Genomic DNA, 24,936 nt, shown 5'->3' with positions numbered 1-24,936 from the left:
AATTTCCTACTGTGATACATCAATTGAGAATAGATAAAACGTAGAGAAAAAGAGAGAGTGAAGCCTTCATTTCTTTTGTTTCTCGGCTCAAATCCATCTGAGTTTTGGCACCAATGCCAAGAACACTTTAAGGATTATCAAATTAATCAGTACGTTATTAATCTTTACTTATCAGAAAAAGATGATGGGATTTAAAGACGAAACAAATTTTATTTTCGTCCAGATAAATTACAAATACAAATACAAAAGTGACGACCAACAACAGGTTTTCATGTAGGGACTCTAGGCCCAGCTAGACTGGTCCTAGTCAATTTACAATCCCCAGTGAAGATCAATGGCCCTCTTAAAACTGTCTACTCCTTTGCTCATTACCACCTCTTCCGGTAAGCTGTTCCAAGGTTCCACTATAAACCCAAGCATCTTATTGGCCTTGTTGCTAGCAATGCTGCAACATGGTAGTTCTGTACACAAAAGATCAGTGCAGTGGAAGATCTTTATCTTTGGTGGAAAGATCAAATTAGGCAAAATATGAAGTTTAAAAGTTTTCGTTCAAAAGATCGAACTGCTAATCGGTCGGAGTTGGCTTCGCTCACTGATGGGCTTTATTAGAGTAACGTGGTGGCTTGGCGAGGAGTGTGAGTTCAATCCTCGGAATCATTCATTTCAATTAATTTTTCAATCTAACTTTTGAACTAGTTTTGAAATCAAATAAATTCAGCACAAAAAGAGTAAACGGAGCAAAGAGTCTTTTTAATATTTTTTAAATTTTACCTGCCCTAAATAAGGAACGTCAGTATTTGTATTTGTTTTCATACCTCAGCTGATGCTGAAGGCTGATCTTCTTTTTAGCTCATAGTATTTAGTATTAACTTACGGTTGTACCACTCAGGTTTATTATTTAGCTCCGTGGTTTTGATGTGCAATAATTTCGACAGCTGGCATCATTATTTTGATGTTTACCGCCGTAAGTACGAAACTCTGCATGTTTTATATATTTTTATTGAATTGATTTATCTTTTTCAAAAATTTTACACCTGATTAATTTTTAAAACAAATTTTTTGCATATTTTTCATTTCAAATGTCTAGTTATTTGGATTATATGGGAAAGGCTTCAGCATTTCGCAAGGCTGCTTTCGGGCAATTGCACCGCTAAAAACGACGTACACTTTAAACACCTAAAATTACAATTTGGTTTGATAAAAAATCTGCAGTTTTTTTTCTGTTGAAATATTTTAAGTTTTTTATGCAATCCTAAATTTGGATGCAGGTCCCTTGATTACAAAAAGTGGCAAAAAATAAAGACTTGTTACGGGCGTAACTTAGAAAACAGCAAAAATTCTATATTGTTATACAATTGTAAATATTTCTGTGAATTTTTCATAGATTTAACAAATGTCTTTTAAATATTTGTTCTAGAAATTTCAAGCTTTCTAAATCCAGCAAGTTTTATGGATATTGCTTGTAAAATTTGTGATAGAAATAAATATATATTTCTCACGGACCGAGCGTTTCTGATTTGAAAATTATACAAAGCAAATAAAAGCATGGATATACAAAGAATTTCCATTAAGAGATTGCTATGGCCTAAATTAATACATTGTTTCAAGATTTAAGTTGTACCTTAATAGTTTTCAAAGATTTGGGGAGGTAGGGACACGACTCCCCTTGCATATATACCACCACATAAATAAACCACGTCATAAGAAGTAAAATTTTCCGAGTTAAAGTTATACAAAAGGAGAAGTTTGGAAAGTTTGCAAATTATTCTTTCGAACTCTAAATGCAAACACATTGACTTTTCCTTGGGTCTAATTATGGTAAAGTTGGTTTTTCCTGTAAATCTGTGATAGGTTCTAGGGGTTAACAGCTTTAGAACTTTCAATGATCACAACATCCTCTTACCATGCTCAAACAAATATATTGCCAGTTTCTTAAAAAAATTCACAGTTCCTTTTGATTTTGATCGATTGTGATAGAATTGTTATATTTTTTCTGAAGGTGGGAAAAACCAGTGGAAACTGTCCTGGCAAAAAAACTTTTTTGCCAATATTTTCCCAACTGGTAAAAGTAGATGTGCTTTATTTGCAGGGATCAGATGTTGCTAGAAAAGATTTTAAAATTTATCTCTAATCTAATTGTTTTTATGTTTTAAAACTTAAAATATTTAAGGCATCAATGAAACTGAAACAATAACCTTAATTTTTTTACTGTTTTTTTTTATGCTTTTCAATTAATACTATGAATTTAATAAGAAGTGGAGATTAAGTATCAATAGAATAGCTGGAGTGACTTTGGTTTAAACTATTATACAACAGTCATTAACTATTAAATATCAAATTCTTATCTTTCAGTTAATTTTTAACAAAAAAGTAATACTAATTTGAATACCAATTGAATTTATAGCATCCTTTGGATGAAAAAAAATTTTACATTGAGAGGGATGTGTATGTTAATAATCTAAAAATAAAACCAAATATTTACTACTATTTATGAAAATTTGAAAATCATTTGTCGAAAATGAATAATCAGTTGTTAGGTTATATACCATCATTCTCTTTATTATGGATGACATACTGCTTTTTGTTTCATCCAGAACAATTTTTTTTTAATTAAAAAGAAAAAAAAAAAGAATTTTTAAAAACCAAAAGAAATTATAATGCTTTAAATTATAGTGATCAATTACTATTGCTAAAAGTATCAGAAAGGATTTCTTTTAGTTTTAATTTTGTAGGAAGTCATGACAACTGCTAAATTTTTGTGATAACATTAAATTTCATTTTTTTTTTCAAATTTGAAATGCATATATAACTATAGTATATTATGTTAGCAGTTAAAATTGCAGTTAATTCCATTTGTTTTTATTACTACTAGAAATTTGCATTTGAATGTGCAGTATATTTTTCTGATTGTTGAAAAACGAATATCATACTTCGAACAAGGAAAAAAAGAAATATTATTTAGCTTTTATTATAAAACCAATAGTGTAATATTCTGAAAATATGCATTTTAGTTTGATAGTGATACATAATATAGCAGTATAACAGCAATATGAAGTTTTGACCTACTGGTTTCACTTTTCATGGAATTGCCCTTATCTGAAAACAATAAGTGTTTAAATGAAAAATGTTTGTAAAAGCTAAACAAGGATTGCTCATTATTTCAAACCGATTACGCACATTTGTGAGCAAATACTGTTAACAAACTAACTGAAACAAATCCAGCACCAAAAACATATAGGTAAGGGGAATTTTTTTGAGCTAAACTGGTCTGGTTACTCGTTTTGCTCATATGTAGTATAGATCTATAAATCAGTAAGTAAGGTAGGTTTAAAGCAGCAAGCAGTGTAGATTTAAAAATCAGGTTTCAGCTAGTGTTGATCTAAAAATCATTAAGTAGTCTAGATCTAAAGCAGTAAGTTGTGTTGATGGTTGAATTAGTCTGCTTTCATTGACTTTGGAAGGTATGATGTCATTGGAAGAAAGAGATATGAATGCCAAAAAATCCCTTGTTGAGTTAAAATGGTTGCATTTGTCTACAATCTACATTCCGTTAATCACTGAAAATATTCAAAAAAAAATAAAAAAAGGCACAAAAAAAAAAAAAGAATTTGAATTTTGACATCTTGAATTCAAATTATGTTTTTCGCAATCATGAGTGTGTGTTCATGTATGTGTGAGTGCATATGTGTGTATGTATGTATGTATTTGTGTGTAAGCGTGTGTGTTTGTGTCTGTGTGTGCATATATATGTGTGTGTATGTAGGTGTGTGTTTGTATGGGTATGTGTGTGTATGTATGTGTGTGTTTGTATGGGTATGTGTGTGTGTACATATGTGTGTATGTATGTGTTTGTATGGGTATGTGTGTGTATGTATGTGTAAGCGTGTGTGTGCATATGTGTATGTATGTGTAGGCATGTGGGTATGTGTGTACGTATATGTGTGTGTTTGTGTGGGTATGTGTGTATGTATATGTGTGTGTTTGTGTGGGTATGTGTGTATGTATATGTGTGTGTTTGTGTGGGTATATGTGTATGGATATGTGTGTATGTATGTGTGTAGGCATGTGTGTATGTATGTGTGTGTGCATATCTGTATGTATGTGTGTTTAGGCATGTGTGTATGTATGTGTGTGTGCATATGTGTATGTATGTGTGTTTAGGCATCTGTGTATGTATGTGTGTGTTGTGTATGTATGTGTGTGTTGTGTATGTATGTGTAGGCGTGTGTGTTTGTATGTGTATCTGCATATATGTGTACGTATGTGTGTGTAGGAGTGTGTATGTATGTGTGTAGGCGTGTGTGTGTCTGTGTGCAGTCATGAGTGTGTTGGTATATGTATTTGTGTGTATGAAAGTGTATGTATATATGCGTTTGTTTATAGGTGTGTATGTATGCGTGTGCATTCAGTATATGGACGCAACCTGGAAACAGTTTTCGCTAGGGAGCAGCATCGTGAAGCCGGTCGACGGTGGTGCTGCAGAGGGAGGGGGGGGGGGGAATAAAATCATAGGAACACCAGAAACAGTCAATTGAGAACAATAAGCAATGTGATTGCTCAAAAAAAAAAGTGAAAGACTGTATAATCTTCACTGCGGATAAACCGTCTGCAGATAATTGAGAGTACTGTATATTTTTAAAATTACAATTTTGTGCAGTTAACTCACTCAATATATTATAATTACACAAATATTTGCAGTAAGTTAGAGCATTTTTATTTTTCCATTGCAATTTCATTGCTAATTAAGAATCTAATTTTGTAAACATTAAAGATATGTAAATGAAATAAAGTAACATGTTTTCCTTTTAAATTCTACTATAATATTTGCTTGAAAATCAAATTATTTATGAAAGAAAAAATAATTCAAGCATTAAATATTGATTCTGATCCTTTTCCCCAATTAAGTTTACATTCCTTTACATCACCTTTGAAAACAGGCTGCTTATTTTTCTTATTATTTTTTTCTATAGACTTTCCCTAAATTATGATGTTAAATACCTTGATTAAATTTTATACAATATGCACATAGCCTACCAAAATAGAGCATGACAGTTGCATATTTCTCATTGTATTACATTTTCAAATAGGTCATAGGGTTTAATCATATTAAAGTGGCACCAATATTGGATTTTACTAACTCAATTTCATCTTTCAGACTTTGCATTATTTAAATTATGAATCCTACCTGGGAAGATCCTATACCAGATGAAGATGATGATGAAAATGCCTATGATGTGAGTAGTTGTATCAGTATTAGAAATAGGTATCTAAATCTAGACATCGTCATGACACCTAGTACAAGTTTCTAGAGCATCTAAATGAACAGAATTGAATAGATAGTGAAACTGTTGTCTTAGCCGATGCTATAGACATCTAATATGCTTTCGTCAATATTTTGCAGAGTGTTCAGTGGTTGGAAGTTTGTTGATGAACGAAATACTTTTTAAAACAATAACATTTATTTCAAACATTAAAAACAATATAAAAACAAAATATATATAAAGACTACCGGATTATTTAAACATGGCTGCTCACCTGATAACTAACAAGACGGAGCTTAAATCTAATATGGCCAACTTAAATCTAATGTGGTTAACTAGCACATGTTCAAGGTTTGTAAAAAATGGCTAAGCAGCCTAACCAGTAGTGAGTAGCATCTCGCTACCTCGCTTGAGAGAAGTGAGTCAGAGAGTGAGTGATCAGTAAGAAAACATCCGCTTATATCTCAAAACCAAATTAACATATTGATGCATGATGGGAGATGAAAGTTGTCAGATGCTTCCCATACGCATGCAGAACACAGCAACCAATCACGGCTAAGCATGTGTGCTAATCTGCATAATAGTCTAATATAGGTGTCGCCCTCTAATGAGCGAAAAGAGTGGAATTGCAGACAACGTCATGCGATGCAACAGAGCGGCGTTTTAACTGAATGTAAACAAAGTTAAATAAATGGTAAGTAAAGAGGAGTGACATTAGGGCTAATTCTATCAGAAACTTCGTTAACTCGACATGTGTGTAACTCGATTGTTTCGGTAACTCAACATTTACTTGTGGTTCGCACAATGCTAATTTCAATGGGTAAAAACCTCTCTAACATGACACATATTTGCAGGAAACCCTATAACTCGACATTTAATTGCTATTCTCTAGTCCAGTTTTTGCTAGCACCATTCTTTCTTATTGTCCTTTTCTCAGAATTTTATGCTGCTGTTTCCTGGTCACTTAATTCTTTTCTGGAAAGCTATTTTAGAGAATTCCCTCTTTTCTCCAGAGGAGTCGGCCACACTCTGTGCTTTTAGTGCAATTCTAAAAGATTAGGAAAGGGTAGGATAAATGTACCCAGGGTAGTCCTCTGGAAAAAGAGGGCACCATGGCATGTTTTTCAAATAAGTGTGAGCAGAACTTTTTGTCTTCAACAGACCTGACTGACAAGAAGTTTTTATATCTTTTCAAAAATTATGGATTTATTCCTCATGAGTTATTCAAATAATATTTGGGATTTTATTGTGTACTTTTCAAAAAAGAAAACAGAAAGAAGATCCATGTACTGGAATTCATTTTTATGATGTGCATGTTAAGCATTAGTAAGTAAATGATAGAGAAACTCTTTAGGAATTAAAATTATGGAACCTCAGTAAGTTTATATCCACTTCAGTTAACGTGTTTTCTTTAATGTTTCCTTGGAGTTATTGAGGTTCCTCTGTACACGTATTAGAATACCAAAAAAAAAAAAAGTTAAATAAAAATGCTACACAATGGTGGTAGCATATTTAAAAGGATTGGTAAAATGTAAAGGAGAAAAATATTTTTTATGCAGACAAAATTAATTGTATTGAAAAATCGCATTTACTAATTATCCTTTAGGACAATTACAAGTTTCAAGCACAATAAGTCAGGAAATAAAAGCTTCGATGTGATCCAAAACTTTAGGCATCAAATTTGGAGCGTAGGATTGGAAATCTCGGCCTCAAACCCAAATGTTGGGACCCAAAATGCAACTAATGACCTCTTATTTCTATTCCAAAGTAAAATGAGTTTGCTGAATCTTACACTTTCAATGACATTAATACATTAAAAATATTATTTTGTGTTTGTGTGGCTTTCTCAGAACGGTTTATTAAAACTCTGCCATGAGTAGGTAAAAAGCAGTAACTGAAATTTTTTCATTAAATTTTTTTTTTTTTTTTTTGCATTTTTGCAATCTAATTCAAAAAAACTAAATGTTATATTTTTGGGTTTTTTCTATTATGCTCTAGAAAATGCAGTGCTCACATTTTTTCATAAATTGACCCATAAATCAGCAAAAACAAGGATGTGACCAATTTTTCTGGTTTTTGTATAACATTCAATTTTTAAAAAACAGCCCTATTTTTTCCAAATATTATTTTATTATAGTACCATTGGATGTTTCTTCAACAAAAAATAACTCATTCTATTATGCTGCAGAAATCTGCACACATTGGGTGGAAATTCTTTTTTCCATGTTCACTTTTTTGAAAACTATTAAATTTGACTTTATTTTTTAATTAAAATATTTTTTAAATCTTTACATTTGCAGAAAGGTTTTGTTTACGGGAGAGATGCTGTAATATTTTTAATTGATGCAACATGGAAAATGTTTGAAAATGGTGAAGAGTCTCCATTTAATCTTAGTTTAAGGGTAAGTTTTGTTTATGAAGGTAACCAGAATTTCTGTCAGGATTTGCTGATATGTGTCAGTTGATGTTATATATGAATCATAGTAACATTATTCATTTATAATTAAAAATATCAAAAAAGTTCTATATTTGTATCATATATTTATGTATCATTAATATAATGTGATAATATAATATTCCTTTTTTATTTTATATTAATAAAAATAATTACATACTGATTTTAGTGCAGATTAAAAATGACTAGTTAAAAACTAAAAGTTGGTCAGAAAAAAGGAAACTGTCTTATACCTCTGTACTAACTAATAGAAATTTTTTATTTCTGAACTATATATTTGTGTGAAAGTAGCTAACAAAAGAAAAATGAGTAAAGCAACTAAGACTTAAGTAAATCAATTAAACTTATTTAAAATTTTTAAATTAAAATGTTAATACTAAAACATGTATAACCATTGCATATTGCGGCAATTAATAAACTAGTGTGCTAATATAATATCTAGTTTTAAATAACTTTCATATTTTTATTTTACATAACATTTTATACTTATGTATACTGCTGTGCTAAATGCACAAGTTATATCGGCAGATGAGTTCAAAAAGAGAAATTGTGCCATTTAAAGTGTTACGCCACCATGTATTTGATTTAAATGCAACTTTTTCTGCTTTTTTAAAAAAATTTCCCTGACAAATGACCATAAAACATTGTATTTTGTTAAAAATGTGACAAAGATCCACACAGTAATCGTAACTCAATTTTGACAAAAAGTGCAGATAAAACTTTTGTGCTTAGCACCGCCGTGTAGGATACTGTGGCGTTTTTCTGTGATTTTTACAGAATACATGCATATGTGTAATCAGTTTTCCAAAGTCCATGAATATAATGATCAAAATCTGACATAGTATCAGTTATATTATATTTTATTTTTTAAATTAGCATTAAATAATCGCATTTCACAAATGATTTTAAATATAACTGATATATAAATACTGTTTAAAGTACATAAATTTTTACATAAAATGCATGTTCATCTATAAATAATAAAAGAAACATTAATTTTCATTCTATATACAGTCGAGCCTAACTATTTAGAGTTTTACGTGACAGAAGAAAAATGTGAGATATAGAGGTTTTGATAAAAGTTATGAAAATAAGCTATTGGAACAAAGTGAAAGAGTTAACAGATTCCGTTACATTGATACTGTTGATCATTTTACTGTATGACACCTAGTGATTATACATTTTATTAGTTTCAATGATAATATCAACAGCAAGTTTATGCATACTTATCTTTCAATGATTGTCTTAAAAATTTTGAGAACAATCGTAAAAATTTTAACATTAGAATAGAAAGAACAAACTCCAGAGAACAGAACAAAGTAACTGCTCTCAACGACTTGAAAGTAAAACTCTGAAAGCTTTTTCACTGTTTAACAATGGTTCTTCTCTTCGGTTTCCAAGTGGATCAAATTCCTAGAAAAGTTGCTCTATACATATAGTTTTGTCTAGGCTAGATGTCTCACTAGACTTGGAGGACTCTATTTCGCTAATATTAGAAAAAAATATTTTTTGTCCCAAAGTTCTATTAATAAAAATTGGGGATCAAATATAATAAGTTAATAGTTTAAAAAACTAAAAAACATGCTTTTGTAGCAATATGAACTAAAAAGTAAAAAATAATCTTTGGATCATAAGTATGATAAAATACTTGACCAATCATGGGGGCTTCAAATCAGTTGTTTCAAATTTCTTCCATTTGTTGTCCTTCCAAAAATGTAAATAAATCCACGGATTTTTTGCAATAAAGTTGATTGTTTGTTCAATTATCTTATCCTACTTAACATCCAAAGATTATTTTTTTAAACTATTAATTTCTTTTCTTTTTTTAGTTTTACTTGTTTTACGAGAAAATATTTATTTTCACACTATTCATTATTTTATATATTCAGGAAATCCCCCCCCCCCAAAAAAAAAACAAACAAATGCAGGGCTCTTGCAACATTTGAAATGGGGATCTCTCAAACTCCAAAATAAATAAATAAATAAATAATGATACATCTTAAAGTGTAACAGTGGAGTTCTAAAAACATTCAACTGCTCTAATAAATTGCCTGTCGAATAATTGTCTAATCCAGCTAATCTATAACTGTCATCAATGTCTGTGGGTGGAAATCACATTTATGTTACTGTCTTGTACTTACTAGTTTGAGGTACTATAAAATTTTTGTTCAACGATGAATGTAATCCACAATGAATTCTCAATTGGAGACTCACCTACATTTTGGCATGATATTAGTTAAAAACAATTATAACTAACGTTCTAATTACATTGGAACAATTTTTATCGGATGGAGAAAAATCAGGGGCTTCTATCGATATTTAATTCTAATTTTTGTAAGCATTTTTCGTTCTCATATTAATTGATTTATGCGTCAGTGTCCAGAACACCCAGTCTTGTCGATGTTTCAAGGACCACTGTCTCAAAATTTATAACAGCCTATGCAAATCTGGGTAAGGTGTCTTCTGTGAAGCACTACAGTGAAAGAAAGTTGAAGTGAAAGAATCATAATACACGATTGTTGAACAGGATTGTCTCCCGAAAACGCAAGACTACATTGATTAAAGTGAAATGATTAAAGTGTCAAAGATAACATCCGAAATGAATACCCACCTTCAGAGCCCCGTATCAATGAAAATTATCCAACAAGAGTTGCGTGCTGCCCACATTCATGGCAGATTAGCTATTTCAAAACCGTAAGTTTTGACGCAAAATGCTATGAAGTGACTACAGTGGTACAGAGACCACTTAAACTGGACGCAACTGCAATTGGAACAAGCCATAGGGTCTGAGGAGTCATCCTTCACACTATTCCAGAATGCACCAGAATACACCACATGGTTCGGCAAACACCAGAAGAAGCATACCATATTGACAGATTGGTTCCTACCGTAAAGCATGGAGGGGATTCTGTGATGTTGTAGGGAGCAATATCTTCCAGTAGATTTCTGCCTCTTGTTGCCCTGAGGGGAAGAATCACAGGTGGACGTTATCGAATCATTCTCGCCGATCATCTTCCCCTATGCTTCAGACTCTTTCCGGGAGAATGAAGGGTATTTCAACATGACAATGTCCCTACTCACACGCACCACTGTGTTCAAACATGGTTACATGAGCATGACGATGAAGTGGAACATCTAACATGGTGTTCCCAGTCCCCTGATCTGATCATCATCGAACTTTCGTTGGATTTTTTAGGGTACAAAGTCCGTGCACGTTTTGCTCCTCCATGCACTCTATCTGAACTTGAGGTGGTCTTGAATGAGGAATGGGTGCAAATTCTAATGAACTGTATTAAAGACCTTTATTTGTCAGTCCCACATCGAATACAAGCTTTCATTCATTCAAAGGGTGGCCCATCCCCTTATTAATAAGAGATTTTCATTTTTTCATAGGTGTTCCTATTATTTTGTCCTATACCTGTATATACATACAGGTGAAGCTAATAAAAGCATGTTAAAAAGAGACAGTTGGAGTTCAAACTATTAAAATTTTGGGGAAAACTCATTCGAGATAAATGTGAGGAAAACATCAAACTTATGCTATAAAGCGCAGGAAAATTCAAGAATTTTGACACAAAGAGGTGATGTAGTGACTACAGTGATATGGTAAATAATACAGTGGTACAATGAATAATACAGTGAAACCCCAATTTTACGTTTCTTGAGGTACTGGGTTAAAAATTTCAGATCATTTTAACGCATTTAGTTGCGAATCTGGGCATTCAGATTGAAAATAGTCTGTAATAGTGGAATTGAGGAGTGTACTTTCAAAACAAATTATATCCACTTTTGTAATTTTTTTTTTTCATTTTCAGAATCCTCATATAAATAATAATCAATGATCAAGTAACTCGCATGTTTCAACAACAAAACTTGCGCCACCGCATGATAATTTGATAGTATGTTTTAGCAATGTGTAACATGCAGGAAAAGGCTTTATCGTGACAAGACTGAACTCAACCCGGTAACTTAACTGTTTTACTGGTAAGACTCATTTCAGGGGAATGAAGAAACGAAAAAATGGTCAACAATAACCGATACTTATTGGAGTTTAGGGTTAATCCACTGCAGTTAGAGTTACAGTTTTAACCATCAAAATATCACCAAACAGGCAATGGCTTCATTCAAATGTCTAAGCAATTTTCAACCGTCATACCTTGACGTGCGACTTTCTAGTCTCTAATATAGGCCCTATCGATTTCTTTCTTCTCGAAGTCGTTTATATCTATTGTTAAAAGCGTAAACATTGGTTTTACCACCTAAATGGCGTATATCCATTCCCTTATTTCTCACCAGGTATTTTACAGCAAAGGGGATCTTATCTCTTATTTGCCGATATGCACTCATTCACTTTCATATCAAAAGGGCACATATCCAAATTTGAATTTCCAACTTCTAACTCAAAAGTAGTTTCCAAATAAAATAGTGGAGTGAAGCACTGACTGAGCATTTCCAATCAATTAGTATACAAAAAAACTGGGATTTGATGTTAAAAAAAAACTTGAAATGCAGGAAAAACATTGATTCGGGGGACGTAAAAATGGAGTTTCACTGTATTTAAAAAATTGCAGATCTTTATGCATATTATCTGAATAAAAATACGTTAAAAGGTGTTGATGACATCCTAGTTAAGTACGTGATGTTGACTTGGGTGTATGTTTTCTAAATGTTTTTAATCCTGTTTCAACATAATCTTGCATGCAAATCTCAGGTGCTCTTCTGAAACTGGATCTAAGTTTGTAATGTCACTGTAATAAACTTCAGTGACCAGTAAGTTATTTTTTTTTCTTCAAATTATGGAACATTTTAATAAAAACACTCTTCACTTTCACAAGTCATTGACTTGTAATGCAGGATATTGAATTTTATTATAGGATATTTTACAATTCAGTTTTATGTGTTTGTATTCTATATATGTTGTAAGTTTATTCTTCTGTTTTTCGATTATTATTTTGTACTTTTTTAGTAATTGAAATTGTTTTGACCAATGTTTCTTATATTTCAGTGTGCTCGAACTACTCTCACTAATAAAATTATCTCAAACAACAAAGATCTTACTGCTATTGTCTTCTTTGGCACTGTAAGTTGCATTTTTTTAAGCACTTTTCATATACTTGGTATGTTTGTCATGGAAATTCTAAGGTTTGCTTTTGCTTATATCTCAGCAACTAGAACACTTAGAGACTTCAAAATTTCACTAAATGATATTTTTTAAGGTACAATTTAATGATAAAAAATTAAAATCTGAAATAAATTATTATTTTGATCAGGATGAAAGACATTAAATTTCATGTAATTTCCCCATTAAATGATTAAGCATGAAACCCATTGTTACAACATTTTGTTGCAATAAAACAGTAATATTGATAGCAATCATAATGAAAATCTTGAATAAAGGTGTCTCTGGAGCAAGCATGAAATTTATTCACTATCATTGCTCTTGTAGGATATTTATCCTCATCTATGGCAATAATCAATAACAGGGATACGTAAAGAGACATAGGATCTTTATAACTTGTATGTTGTGAGACATGAATTAGTTTGGAAAACCTTTAAAATTTAAATGGTTTTAGTTAAATTAGCACACAAACATTTCCTAGAGAGGAACAAGGATTAATTTTTAGTGCCAGTTGTTTAAAACTTTAGGCATGTACATAGATTTTTTCCCCCTTTAGTATAGAGCATTTATATGAAAAAATAAGATCAAGTTTCGTGATGGTAACAACATACTATTTCTAAAATACATTTGCCCTAAAAAGAATAAAAATCACTTTTTATAATGCACTCGAAAGAACAAAATAACTTTTCTGGGAAAGACAATTTAAGTATTCCTGTAGTTTTCAATTATTCCTAGAAAATGACACCACAAATGAAGAAAAGTGTGGCTCAAGTCCGGTAGAGATTTTTTTTATCATTATCTAGATTTCAATCATAAATTTGAGTGTTCAAACATGCATATTTTCCTGGGAGAGTTTGGTTTGAAATGACTTGAGTCACACTTTTCTTCGTTTGCGGAATCTTGTCTTGTGGTATCTTGGAGTAATTGAAAGCCACAGGATTCCTTAAATAGTCCATTCTGACCCAGAAAACTTATTTTGTTCTTTTGAATGCATCATGAGAGGTGCTTAGTATATTTTTTAAAAACTCTGGTTTTTTAAATGATTTTTCCCTTTGATTTAAAATGAGTACTGCTATAGGGAAAAGAATCTGTTATTATCTTAAGAAAGATCTGTTATTATCTAAAGAATCTGATTATTGTCTTCAAACAGGTGGCAAAGACACTCAATACAGAAGACTAATTCACAGTCATAAGACAATGCACATACATAAAACAACACAAAAGACAAAACACAGAGTAAAGTATTTAACGCTTGAAAACAATATGAAACAGTTTTCACACTATTTCTAAACATTTTTATGTTGAACATATCAATGCAAAAGAATATTTGTTGAAAATTTGTAAAACGAAGAGGATATAGTTATCAACAGTTTTTCTATGTGTAACAGTTTTTCTACTTGGTTTGAAGAAAAAAGTATTGAACGGCCTTGATTATAAGAACAATACATGAAGCTAACTTAATTGAGAAGGTATGAGCATTTAATTTTATTGTGAATCAAACTGCTGAAAAACTTAAGTGCAAAATATGGGCGTCTGCTGATTATAACAGCAGCTTCAAACTAATATATTTTATGTGTTTCATTTTTCTTTAAATATTCACTCTCTCCCACTTCCAGTATTTTATTTGTTTTTGGTGGAAACTAATGAACTTAGTGTTTCTCAACTGCTATTGATCTGCAGACTGGTGCACATTTGTTGACAAATTTCACGGTGCGGTGAGGCTTTTTTTTCTATTAATAAATTTTAAGAAAACTAGTTATAAAAGAACTGTTACATAGTTTAATTGTAAAAGTTTTATTATGATACTACTTATGATATTACTTACAACACCATTTAAATGTAAAGATAAATAATGTTTAACTTACTGTTATTGTTATACATTAGAAAATAAACTTCTAGAAAAATTACAAAAAATTAAAAAGTGATCCCAAAATTAATGCACATGTATGGTATAAAATATCCTTATTATCATTTTTTGAATATGGGTCATTCCACGTCAAATCAACCACAAAAATGGGATTTTAACACCCACCGTCCCGGAATTTGATCAAACTTGGTATACTTCATCCCTTTATGGTTACAAGCAACCCCCTATTTTTTTTTTTTTTCCAGTATCAATGCATTTTGATTTTATAGCCTTTTGAAATTTGGCGATTTTACATTTTTGAGACCCTTAAACTGAGATGTTGTTGTTTATGAAAAAAAATTATTTCTTGGTTAAAACTTATTCTGCTATAATCTTTTTGAAAATTTTTACACAAAATAGAAAGACTTTGAACATGACAAAAATTCAAATATACAATGTGTTGAATACGGAACTCAAATATAAAAAAAATAATATTTAAGCTTCTATTTTATTTGAAATAGTTTAAAATATGTCAAATCAACCACAAAAATGGGATTTTAACACCTACCATCTCGGATTTTGATGAAACTTGGTATACTTCCTTATTTTGTGGTTAAAAGCAACCCCTTAGGGTAACCTTTTTGTTTCACACTCAATGAATTTTGATTTTATAGACTTCTGAAATTTTTCGATTTTGTATTTTTTTTTTGTCATTTTCAAAGACACTAACTGAGCTGTTGTTAATAGGAAAAAATGTTTCTCAGCAACTATTGATGTTACCTTTTTGAAAATTTTCATAAAAAATGTTAAGACTTTGAATATTTTTACAAAAAATATTATAATAATCTTAATTTATGCTAAAAAATTTTAAAAAATTAAACAGTTTGATTTTTTTTTGGTCAAAAAAAACCATTGTTGAAATTTTAAATTTTTAACATCAGGGTAGTTTTAAAAATCATGATTTAAAGAAAAAATGATCATGAGTATGTGTCCTAACTTTTCCTATGAAAAAAGTTATGGGTCTTTTAGGGATTCTGTCCCCTCCCCCCCAGAAACAACGAAGCATCATAGAGAAAAGTTCTTCCATGTATTTGAAACAAGAGTTCCCAGCAATTATTTAAAAAATTTAAATATAAAGTGTGTTAAATATTGAATTCAAACATATTAATTAAAAATTCAAGCTTTTTTTTTATTTGAAATAGTTAAAAATTGTTTAAAATATAGACATTCTGAAAATAAAATATCATGAAATTCAAAAGTTGCAGACAACAATATCTGCATACGAATTACTGCATTTTAGTCCATACAACTTAAAACAAAAGTAAAGTCTTAACACCAATTCATAATCATGTAGTTTCAAGTACTTTCAGGATCCGCCCCCCCCCCCCACCCACGTTTGAGAAAAATTGCTATTGTGGAATTGTTTTTCCATTATAGTTTTACTGGTACAAAGACAAATTCATAATTTTAATTTCTTGAAATTACATTTAACACCCCTTAAAAATCAATGGCCTGATTGTTTAGTAATATTATGTTCTAAATAAAGTAAATTACCTTTCCCCCTCCGCTCATAACAAATGAAGAAATAAATTAGTATTTATGCACCTCTCGTATTCAATGTATTTTGATATTTTTTTTAATGACAATTGGAAAACATTATTATTTGCATGGAAATTTTTTTTTTGTCCAGAGTCCCCCCCCTCCCCCCGGCTTAACGATATAACTCGCAACTTTTCCTCAACTTACTGGGGTTCTAAAATTTTAATTCCTAAAAATTTTCTGTCTGTATCACTTATACATATTAGTGCTTAACATTCACATTATGAAAATTAATTCCAGTAAATGAATTTTCTATTCCTTTTGTTTTCTTCTTTTTTTTTTGAAAAAACATAATAAAATCAATAATAGATTTGAATATCTTATGAGGAATAAATACATAATTGTTGAAAAGAGGTAAAAGCTTCTTGTGAGTCAGGTCTGCTAAAGATAACAAGTCCTGCTCACACTTGTTTAGAAAACAAGTAATGGTGCCTTCTTTCTCTACACGCCTCGGTAGGTACATTTTATCCTACCCTATCAGAATTGCACTAAAAGCACAGAGTGGTTGCTGACTCCCCTAGATAAAAGATAGAATTCTCTAAAAGAGCTTTTCTAAAATTTTAAGAAAAGGTCAATATGAAAGAATTAATTGAACTAGAATAGCAATTGGATGTTGACTTATAGGGGTTCTAGCAAAATTTGTGTTAAGTTAGAATGGTTTTCGGTCATCGAAGTTAGCATTAGGCCAACCCTAAGAAAAATAAATGTTGAGTACCCTGGATTATCAGTGTGTCCAATTGATGAAGTTTCACTGTATTTAAACTGGAATATATAAGGTTTATAAATCATTTGTACAAAATAAAAAGTGGCTTAAAAGAACATACTACCTTTGATAAAACTAATGCAGCAGTTGAAAGAAGAATCAAGAAAAAGAAAGGGCCTTTTAAATAAAAAGTAGTTAACAATCTCAGTCATAATATAAGCAACTAATTATAAATGTAAACCATACCGCTTGCTGATCAACTGTCATCTAATACCAGCTGTTCCTTTATGGGAGCTAGTAAAAGCAACCATAAAGTTAGGAAGGTGACAGGCAAATATATAAAAAAAGAAAACAAAACATCTAAAAACATTACAAGTGAAGTGTAAAATAAAAATATCTGTCATTTGTACAAATGCCAGGCTATTAGGATCCATTTATGATCATAAAAACACTCAAGATAACAAAACACACTTTTATGGCCAAATGAGATTGTTGCAAAGCCTTAATTGTAAACATTTTGGCCAATGGTAACCATTTTAAACTCATCTTTATACATAAAGGGCTAATCTCTGTCCGGATGTCCGGGGTAAACTTCGAAACTACCGGAAGGATTTTAACCATTTTTTTACCATAAATAGCTACATAATGGGGGGACAGCTTAGGCTATAATTTATTCCTAAAAAACTTAGTTTTAAAGCATCCTGATAGAAAACTGTAAATGTCATGTAATTTCTACATCAAATGATTAAAGATTAAACCCATTGTTTCGAAAATTCGTTGCCTAATAACAGGAACATTAAAAGTAATCATAATGTAAATTTTGAATCAAGGCCTCTCTGGAGCAAGCATGACATTGCTTTCTTAGGAATTACATCCTTATCTTTATACATAAAGGGCTAATCTCTGTCCGGATGTCCGGGGTAAACTTCAAAATTACTGGATAGATTTTAAATATTTTTTCACCATAAATAGCTACATTATCAAGGAGCAACTTAGGCTACAATTTATTCTTTAAAAACTTAGTTTTAAAAAGTTATAGTGGAAAACATTTCATGTAATTTCCTCATCAAATTATTAAATTTGCAACTTTAATAAACTATAGGGGGCGCAGCAGCCACTGTCTAATGGCGGATGAAAAAGGTAAAACATATTTTCACACAGTAACAACAGTAATTTTTCATCGTATTTGTGAGGAGTTTTCTTTTCTATTCTTCATCACACCATCACATAATTCATCATACACCATCACAAACTGCTTGAAGCCTGTAATTTACCCCAAAGAAAACATGTGGAATAGAATGTTTTACCTTTTTCTTTAGTATTGGTAACCATCGCAAGGAAACGTATTCGAGCTCTGGAGTTGCGAATGTAAAACCCATTGGTACAAACATTCATTGCCAAACAACAGCAATATTAAAAGTAATCATAATGAAAATTTTGAATCAAAGCTTCTCCGGAGCAAACATGAGTTTAAAGTCACTTAAACATTATGAAACACTACTTTTTTTACCCTTAAAGAAACATAGTAGAGAGCTTTTTTTCTTTTTTGTGTGTGTAATATTTAATTAAATGAAGCGCACGTTTTTTTTAGTGATCTTTGTTTTTGTTAGTTCATATTTTGAAAATTCTTCAAATTTTTATGTGCTTATGTTCGTGCTTTCATTTCTAAATGAATATTCGTTCGTTCTTCATACTTACTGCTATTTCACTTTTAAGGGTAAGGAAGAAGCTCGATTTTTAATCATGTCAAAGTGGTGTGTTTTGAGTTCTTTCAGTTAAAACAGAAAACGAAAGAAAGTAGCGATTGTTTCTTACAATGAGGTGGTTTCCTTCCGTCAAATGTAGTACTTTTAGTCACTGAACTTGATAGAATAAGCAAAACAAAATCATAATAACTTGGACCCAGAAAGAATTTTATTTTCCCAACGGTTATTTTTTAATTAATTTTTTAAAATGTCAGATTTTTCAAACAAGGCGTGGTCTTAATGACGTCACAAATGATGCACTTTGCCGCATCTTTCACCATGTTTCTATATTATGATAATCAAGAAGCGAATTAAAATTGCGCTCTACGCTTGCGATCAACCATATTGTTGCCAATACACGTGAGTAAAGATGTGAATTAAATATTTAGCTCTGTGAGAGTGGCAACACTAAATGGCATTTCCTCATTTGAGATGTCATCCGGCAGAAGTATAAACAATGAAAGCACACCGATTTAAGTAATTTTCTTATACTATTAAACTTAAACAAATTATTTAAAAAATGAACAGATCTTATGTTTTTAAGCATGCTCTTTCAGAAAAAAATACTTTCAAAATTTTGGAAACGACCCCATTATTACTGACCCAGTTAACGCCGGGTATTTTTGCTAGTATCCAATAAATTGCTGTGTTAAACCAAAACTTTTCTGGGTTGTTCCATTGGATCAGAGATAAACAAATCCAAGTTTCAGTTTGATATTGCATTAGATTAATGATACAATTTAAAAGCTCTGAGCTGGTATTTATAGGAATTTTAATACTTTGTAAAAATTGCCTAATGATAAATCAGAATTAGATGAAAAGTTTTAATTTCTATGTTGCCCTAAATTTAACAATAATCTTTAGTGTGCATAAACTGTTGTAGGAAAATTTCGAAATATCTTATTTCTATTGTTTATTATTGTGGGAAATGACTCCAAGTCACAGTTAACATAAAGAGTTGATTCCATAAAATAGATGGCACACAACATAGAATACACACACAAAAGACACATATTCTTTTGGCGACCGTCTTCGCCCGTCAATGTCTTACTCGATTCTGTTCTGTTCTGCTTGTGCCACGAGGTCTCGTGACTATATCGACAGTTGGCCTTGGAAAAATCCAAGCATTGCATCATCTGTTGAGAACATAAATTCCCAAGCAATCTTAGATTACTCAAGGAAATACCATGATCACATGGGATCCTACATTATTAATTAATTTAATTAATTATTTTCAATTCGAAAAAACCTTGAGCATTTAAATGTTTACATTTCAGTTCAAACACCAATGTATTTCAATATTTAAATTTTCTTTAATGCAATTATTAACTTAGTTTGTAATATTGCGATCAACTTTTTTTCATTTATCAAAACCGGGGGCAGGGCAGGGGGGGGGGGGGGGCAGAATCCCTCAAAGTCCCCTAAAGATTTTCATTTTATATGCTATCACATGTTTGTGATCATTAAAAAAAATATATCAATTATTTTAATTTAGACCCTCATGCCAAAATTTTAAAATCTTGACTATCATTTTATTATTGAAAATTTTTAAATTTTTTCAGTTTGTTATTTTTTTTTAATTGCTGAATATAAATTTAGAATTTTGACATATTTTTTTCTGAAATACTTGAAATCTTAATATATAATAGAAAAATTTTCAAAATGTTTTTATCTTCAGTTATTGAGATATAAATTTTTTTGCTAACAGCTGCTGTTCATTCTCAGAGAACTGTAAATGACAACTGACGCAAAATCGTAAAACTTTGAAGGGTCAGAAAATAAAAACTATTTTTAATAGAGAAGAAATACTTTAGGAGGTTACTTAGGACTATGAAAAGTAGAAGTATACAAAATTTCATTGAAATCTGAGATGGTGGGTGTTGAGGTGCGGTTGAACTGACATGGAATGACCCATATGGAACAGTTTTTTACACTGATATATAAAAAATCTTTGAAGAGTTGTGAAATTTTTCTGCGAATCATTCGCAGTCACCTAAAACATTGGTTGAGAATCCCTGGCCTAGACTTGCTGAGCATTTCACTAGTCTATTATTTTCTTCTCAGCAAACTTACTATATCTGACGTCTCTTTATTTTTATTTTCTTTTCGAAAACTTGTATGAAGTAATCAAGTTGAAGATAAATTATTTGCTGTAATAAGAGATCTTTTATTTGGTATTTTCCCCACTTTTTCATGTTCTGTATCTATTTTAGGAAAAAACAAAAAACGCCAGAAATGATACGGATTTTAAGCATATATATGTTTTCCACGACCTTAATGAGCCTGGAGCTGAGCGGATTTTAGAGACAGAAGAACTGATGAACAGTAAGTTTTAAAGAAGCTATGTATAATAGTATTTTATTCTAGGCATAATGTGAATAAAGCTGTTTTAATTTTGTTTTGGTCTGGTTGTCAGTTTTATTTACTTTTTTTTAGTGGATGAGCAATCATTTTCTGATAAATTTGGTCATTCTGCCAATTTTTCTTTGGCTGATGCTTTTTGGGTCTGTGGAATTCTGTTTTCCAATTGGTAAGATGCTTTTGTGAAGGCACGTTTTAATTTTATGTGTATGAATTTCTCTTGCCTGGAAAGAAACCATCAAAAAGTAAATGTAACTACACGCCATTTAAGTTTTGTTTTCATCTCATTTTGTTTAAAATAATTACTTCATGTAATATTAGGATTCTTTTTTGTTAATTTTTTTTCTCAGCAAAATATTGTCTCTAAATTTTCTTTCAGTATGTATTAGTTGCTTTTTAGGTTTTTCTTTGAAGCAATTTGAGCTATGATGTATAACAATATGATAAGAAAAGATGTTGAAATATTTGAACATATTAATATTGTCTAATAATTGTCTAATAATTTTTTGTTATGGTTTTTCCGTTGTTGTTAAAAAAAAAGGAAATACTTTTAAAATGTTACATAATTGAAAATTTTGTTATGCATAATATGTATTGACACAGAACATTGCAGATTTGTCCTGTTTATCGTTTTAGAACATAAGCTACGTGTTTCATTCTTTAAAATGGGACAAAAAAGAAAAAAAAGACAGATAATATGATGCATAATGATCCACGGATAGCACTCTGCTTCATATTACTCTGCATTATACTGCATGCTAATGCAATAAAACATTTGGGGTTGATGAGCGTTTAGGGTAACAGAACCCCCTAGTTATTTTGAATGTGTATAGTGTATTCATTAGTTGTTAAAATGTAATTGATTCCACATTTTGTTCTTTAAAAATAAATGAGTAACTAGATTTATTTTTCAGCAAACATTCTTTAGCTCATCGAAGGATTCTTTTATTTACGGTTAATGATAATCCTCATAATGGGAGTCCTCAGCTTCAGTTGCAAGCTAAGACAAAAGCAAAGGACTTGCATGAAAGCAACATTGATATTGACTTAATGCATATACGGATTCCTAGCTGTATTTTTGATCCCTCTGTATTTTACAAGGTGATTGCATTTTTAGCAAAACTTATTTGTAATAATAGTTAACTATCACATGCAGTGGAGTTCTCATAGGGTATGCTCCATATATGCCGTATACTCTCAAATTTTTTTTAGAATTATAGCGTACACTCTCAAACTTAAAAAAATTGCATTTATAATTCAGATGCTATCATGCCATTTTTAAATTTTTCTAAAGCAAAAATAAATTATTTATGTTAACTACACTTTTCCACAAGATTTCTTTGTATTTTTAACACTTAATAAATCAACCCCTTTTGATTGCCTTGTGATTGCATGCACAAATTGTGCATAATGGAGTATACCCTCAGAAAAATTGACAGTAACATCACTGATCATATGTCATATGTAATAGCAGGAGTTATTTTCTTATTTTAGGACATAATACTTGCAGCAGATGATGAACATTGCAAATTGCCCGACCCTGCTGAAAAATTTGATGATCTTTTAACCAGGTTGATATGAGAATTTTTTCAAAATTCTTAATGTGAAAATGTGACTAAAATAAATATTCAATGTAAATGCAGTTAGAATGAGTTTAAAAATAGAACTCAACATTTATTTTTTTAAGCTTTTTTTTTTGAGCAATCACATTGCTTATTGTTCTCACTTGACCTTTGAATGATGTTCCTATGACTTTATCCCCCCCTTATTCCTTTGCAGCAGCACCGTCGACCGGCCTCCTGTTTGCGTCCGTATCCTACGCACGTATACATACGCACACCTACATACACACACATACCCACACACTCATGCCTGCACACAGACACAAACACACACATACCTACACTCACAAACACACACGCCTATATACGTTCACACACACACTCGTGATTGCGAAAAACATAATTTGAATTCAAGATATATCAAAATTCAAATTAATATTATTATTATTTTTTTTTCACATTGAGTATTAAATTAGTATATGCTGCTTGAGCATTGAATGATTTGCATTGATTAAATGGCTCTAAAACAGCCCTTTTTTGATAATTTATGTTTCATTCCTAATATTGATCATATGATCAAGATTTATTTATTATCGATCATAGCAATTTTTTCTTACTCACTATACAAATTCTATACCCAAAAATCATATGTATTGCTTTATCGAAGGTTGTTTATCCTTAGGTCAAGCCATGACTTTGGTCATTATTTATTGGAGTTTGAAACCTACATTTCAAACGCCAATCATGTTGTCCTCTCATGCCCTTGAGCAAAATGTACTAAATTGTGCATCAAAGAGCAAGCAACTTTTCGCAGAACAATCTGTCAAATCAGTAACTGAAAACAGACCAGAGGTAACTTGGGACATTTTCCGAAATGTAGTGCTGGATGCTTTTTTTAGTACATTGTGAAAGAGAACAATATTCAAACCTGTTTTCCCCCGTGCTGTAGTTGGGAAAAAAACATTTTGGTGAACTCATCTTGGAGTTTGGGTGTGACACCAAGTACATTAAAATGAAAATCGTGAAAGCTGAATTAAGGGTAAAATTTTTCATTCATTTGACTGATTTCTGTCTTTAAAATAATCTTTGAAATAGAGCAAAATAAAAGTAAAAACATAGTAAATAGCCAGGCGACGCAAGTTTGACATAAAGGCTGTAACCTTCCCAATAATTTTCCTCTTTCCTTAACAAAAGTGTGCATATATTGTGGCCTCAAAGTGGTATTCCTGTAATCACTACTGTGTTCTGAGGCGACTGTATAGGACTTCTGATTTAAGAGGAAGCCAATATGAGCCAACTATAAGTGTAATATTAACCCCGAAGTAAGAGGGTTCCGGGGGTTCTCGCCGGAAAATTTTTGACGATTTTTGGTAATATGTTAGGGGAGAAAAGATCCGGTGACGCTCCCCCCTCTATTTTTCGAAATTGTAGCTCTGAGAATGTAGTTTTAGACGATTGAAGAAATTGAAACTCCAGAAATGTAATTCTTGAAGACTTTCAATGATGTTAGGGAGGAAGTAGATCTCCCCCAGAAACATTTAGAAACTCAAGCGCTTAAAGCAAAGTTTAGGCTGATCTTGAACTATGTTTTGGAAAATGAGAGGTGGGGGACCTTCCCCTGGAAACTTTTACAAGTTATCTTTTAAAACGTTGTTTGTTGACGATCTTTGGTAATATTAACAAGAGGAAGAGGAGTGGTTTGGAGGGTCCCATATTAAAAAGGGAATGAACAATACTTACATAGCACTGCATAAAGCCAGGTTAAAACTTAAATCTAACTTAGTGCACAATCATTAAATGTATAACTTTTTATCGAACACTTACTAACACATATTCCTTTTCTTTCCCCCATGGGAGAAGTAAATGCATGTAACAAGACGAGTCCTTTGTGCTAAAATAACCCAAATATTTGATATACACATGATATTTTTGAAGTTTTCGTAGGGTGGCCATGCCCGTCCTCTGGCATTATTGTTTCCATTCTTGTTAAACTTCACACGAATTACAATGAAGTTTTTTTTCAATTTAAGCTTGGAAAGAGGGTTTAAAAGACTATACTTGAAACTTCCTCACTATGGTTTTATGGCTCCCTGGCATTGTTTTCATATTCTTGTCAGGACTTGAGGAATAATAAGGATTTTTTTTTATATTTAGCTCTAAAAGAGGTTTTTGACTATTTTTGAAACTTTTTCAGGGTGGCTATGGCCCCCCCTCATTGTTTTCCTTGTTGTTAGACTTTGTATGTATTATAAGGGAAATGTTTTGCTCTAAAAAAGGTGATTTTA

The 24,936-nt window shown here is 31.3% G+C and overlaps 1 protein-coding gene across 1 annotated transcript in view; it reads left to right on the top strand.

Moving 5' to 3' along the window:
* Positions 1-5,118: 5,118 nt before the first annotated feature.
* Positions 5,119-24,936, top strand: part of LOC129224004 (X-ray repair cross-complementing protein 6-like) — a 43,691-nt gene continuing 23,873 nt past the window's right edge. The window contains exons 1-7 of the mRNA XM_054858396.1: positions 5,119-5,234; positions 7,562-7,663; positions 12,722-12,796; positions 20,942-21,053; positions 21,165-21,258; positions 22,004-22,190; positions 22,584-22,660. Coding sequence (XP_054714371.1) covers positions 5,175-5,234; positions 7,562-7,663; positions 12,722-12,796; positions 20,942-21,053; positions 21,165-21,258; positions 22,004-22,190; positions 22,584-22,660 — 707 coding nt within the window. The 5' untranslated portion in view covers positions 5,119-5,174. The remainder of the gene's footprint in view (positions 5,235-7,561; positions 7,664-12,721; positions 12,797-20,941; positions 21,054-21,164; positions 21,259-22,003; positions 22,191-22,583; positions 22,661-24,936) is intronic.

The sequence above is a fragment of the Uloborus diversus genome, chromosome 6 (assembly GCF_026930045.1).
Source record: "Uloborus diversus isolate 005 chromosome 6, Udiv.v.3.1, whole genome shotgun sequence".
Classification (NCBI taxonomy): Eukaryota; Metazoa; Arthropoda; class Arachnida; order Araneae; family Uloboridae; genus Uloborus; species Uloborus diversus.
This window is presented reverse-complemented; position numbering and strand designations above follow the sequence as displayed.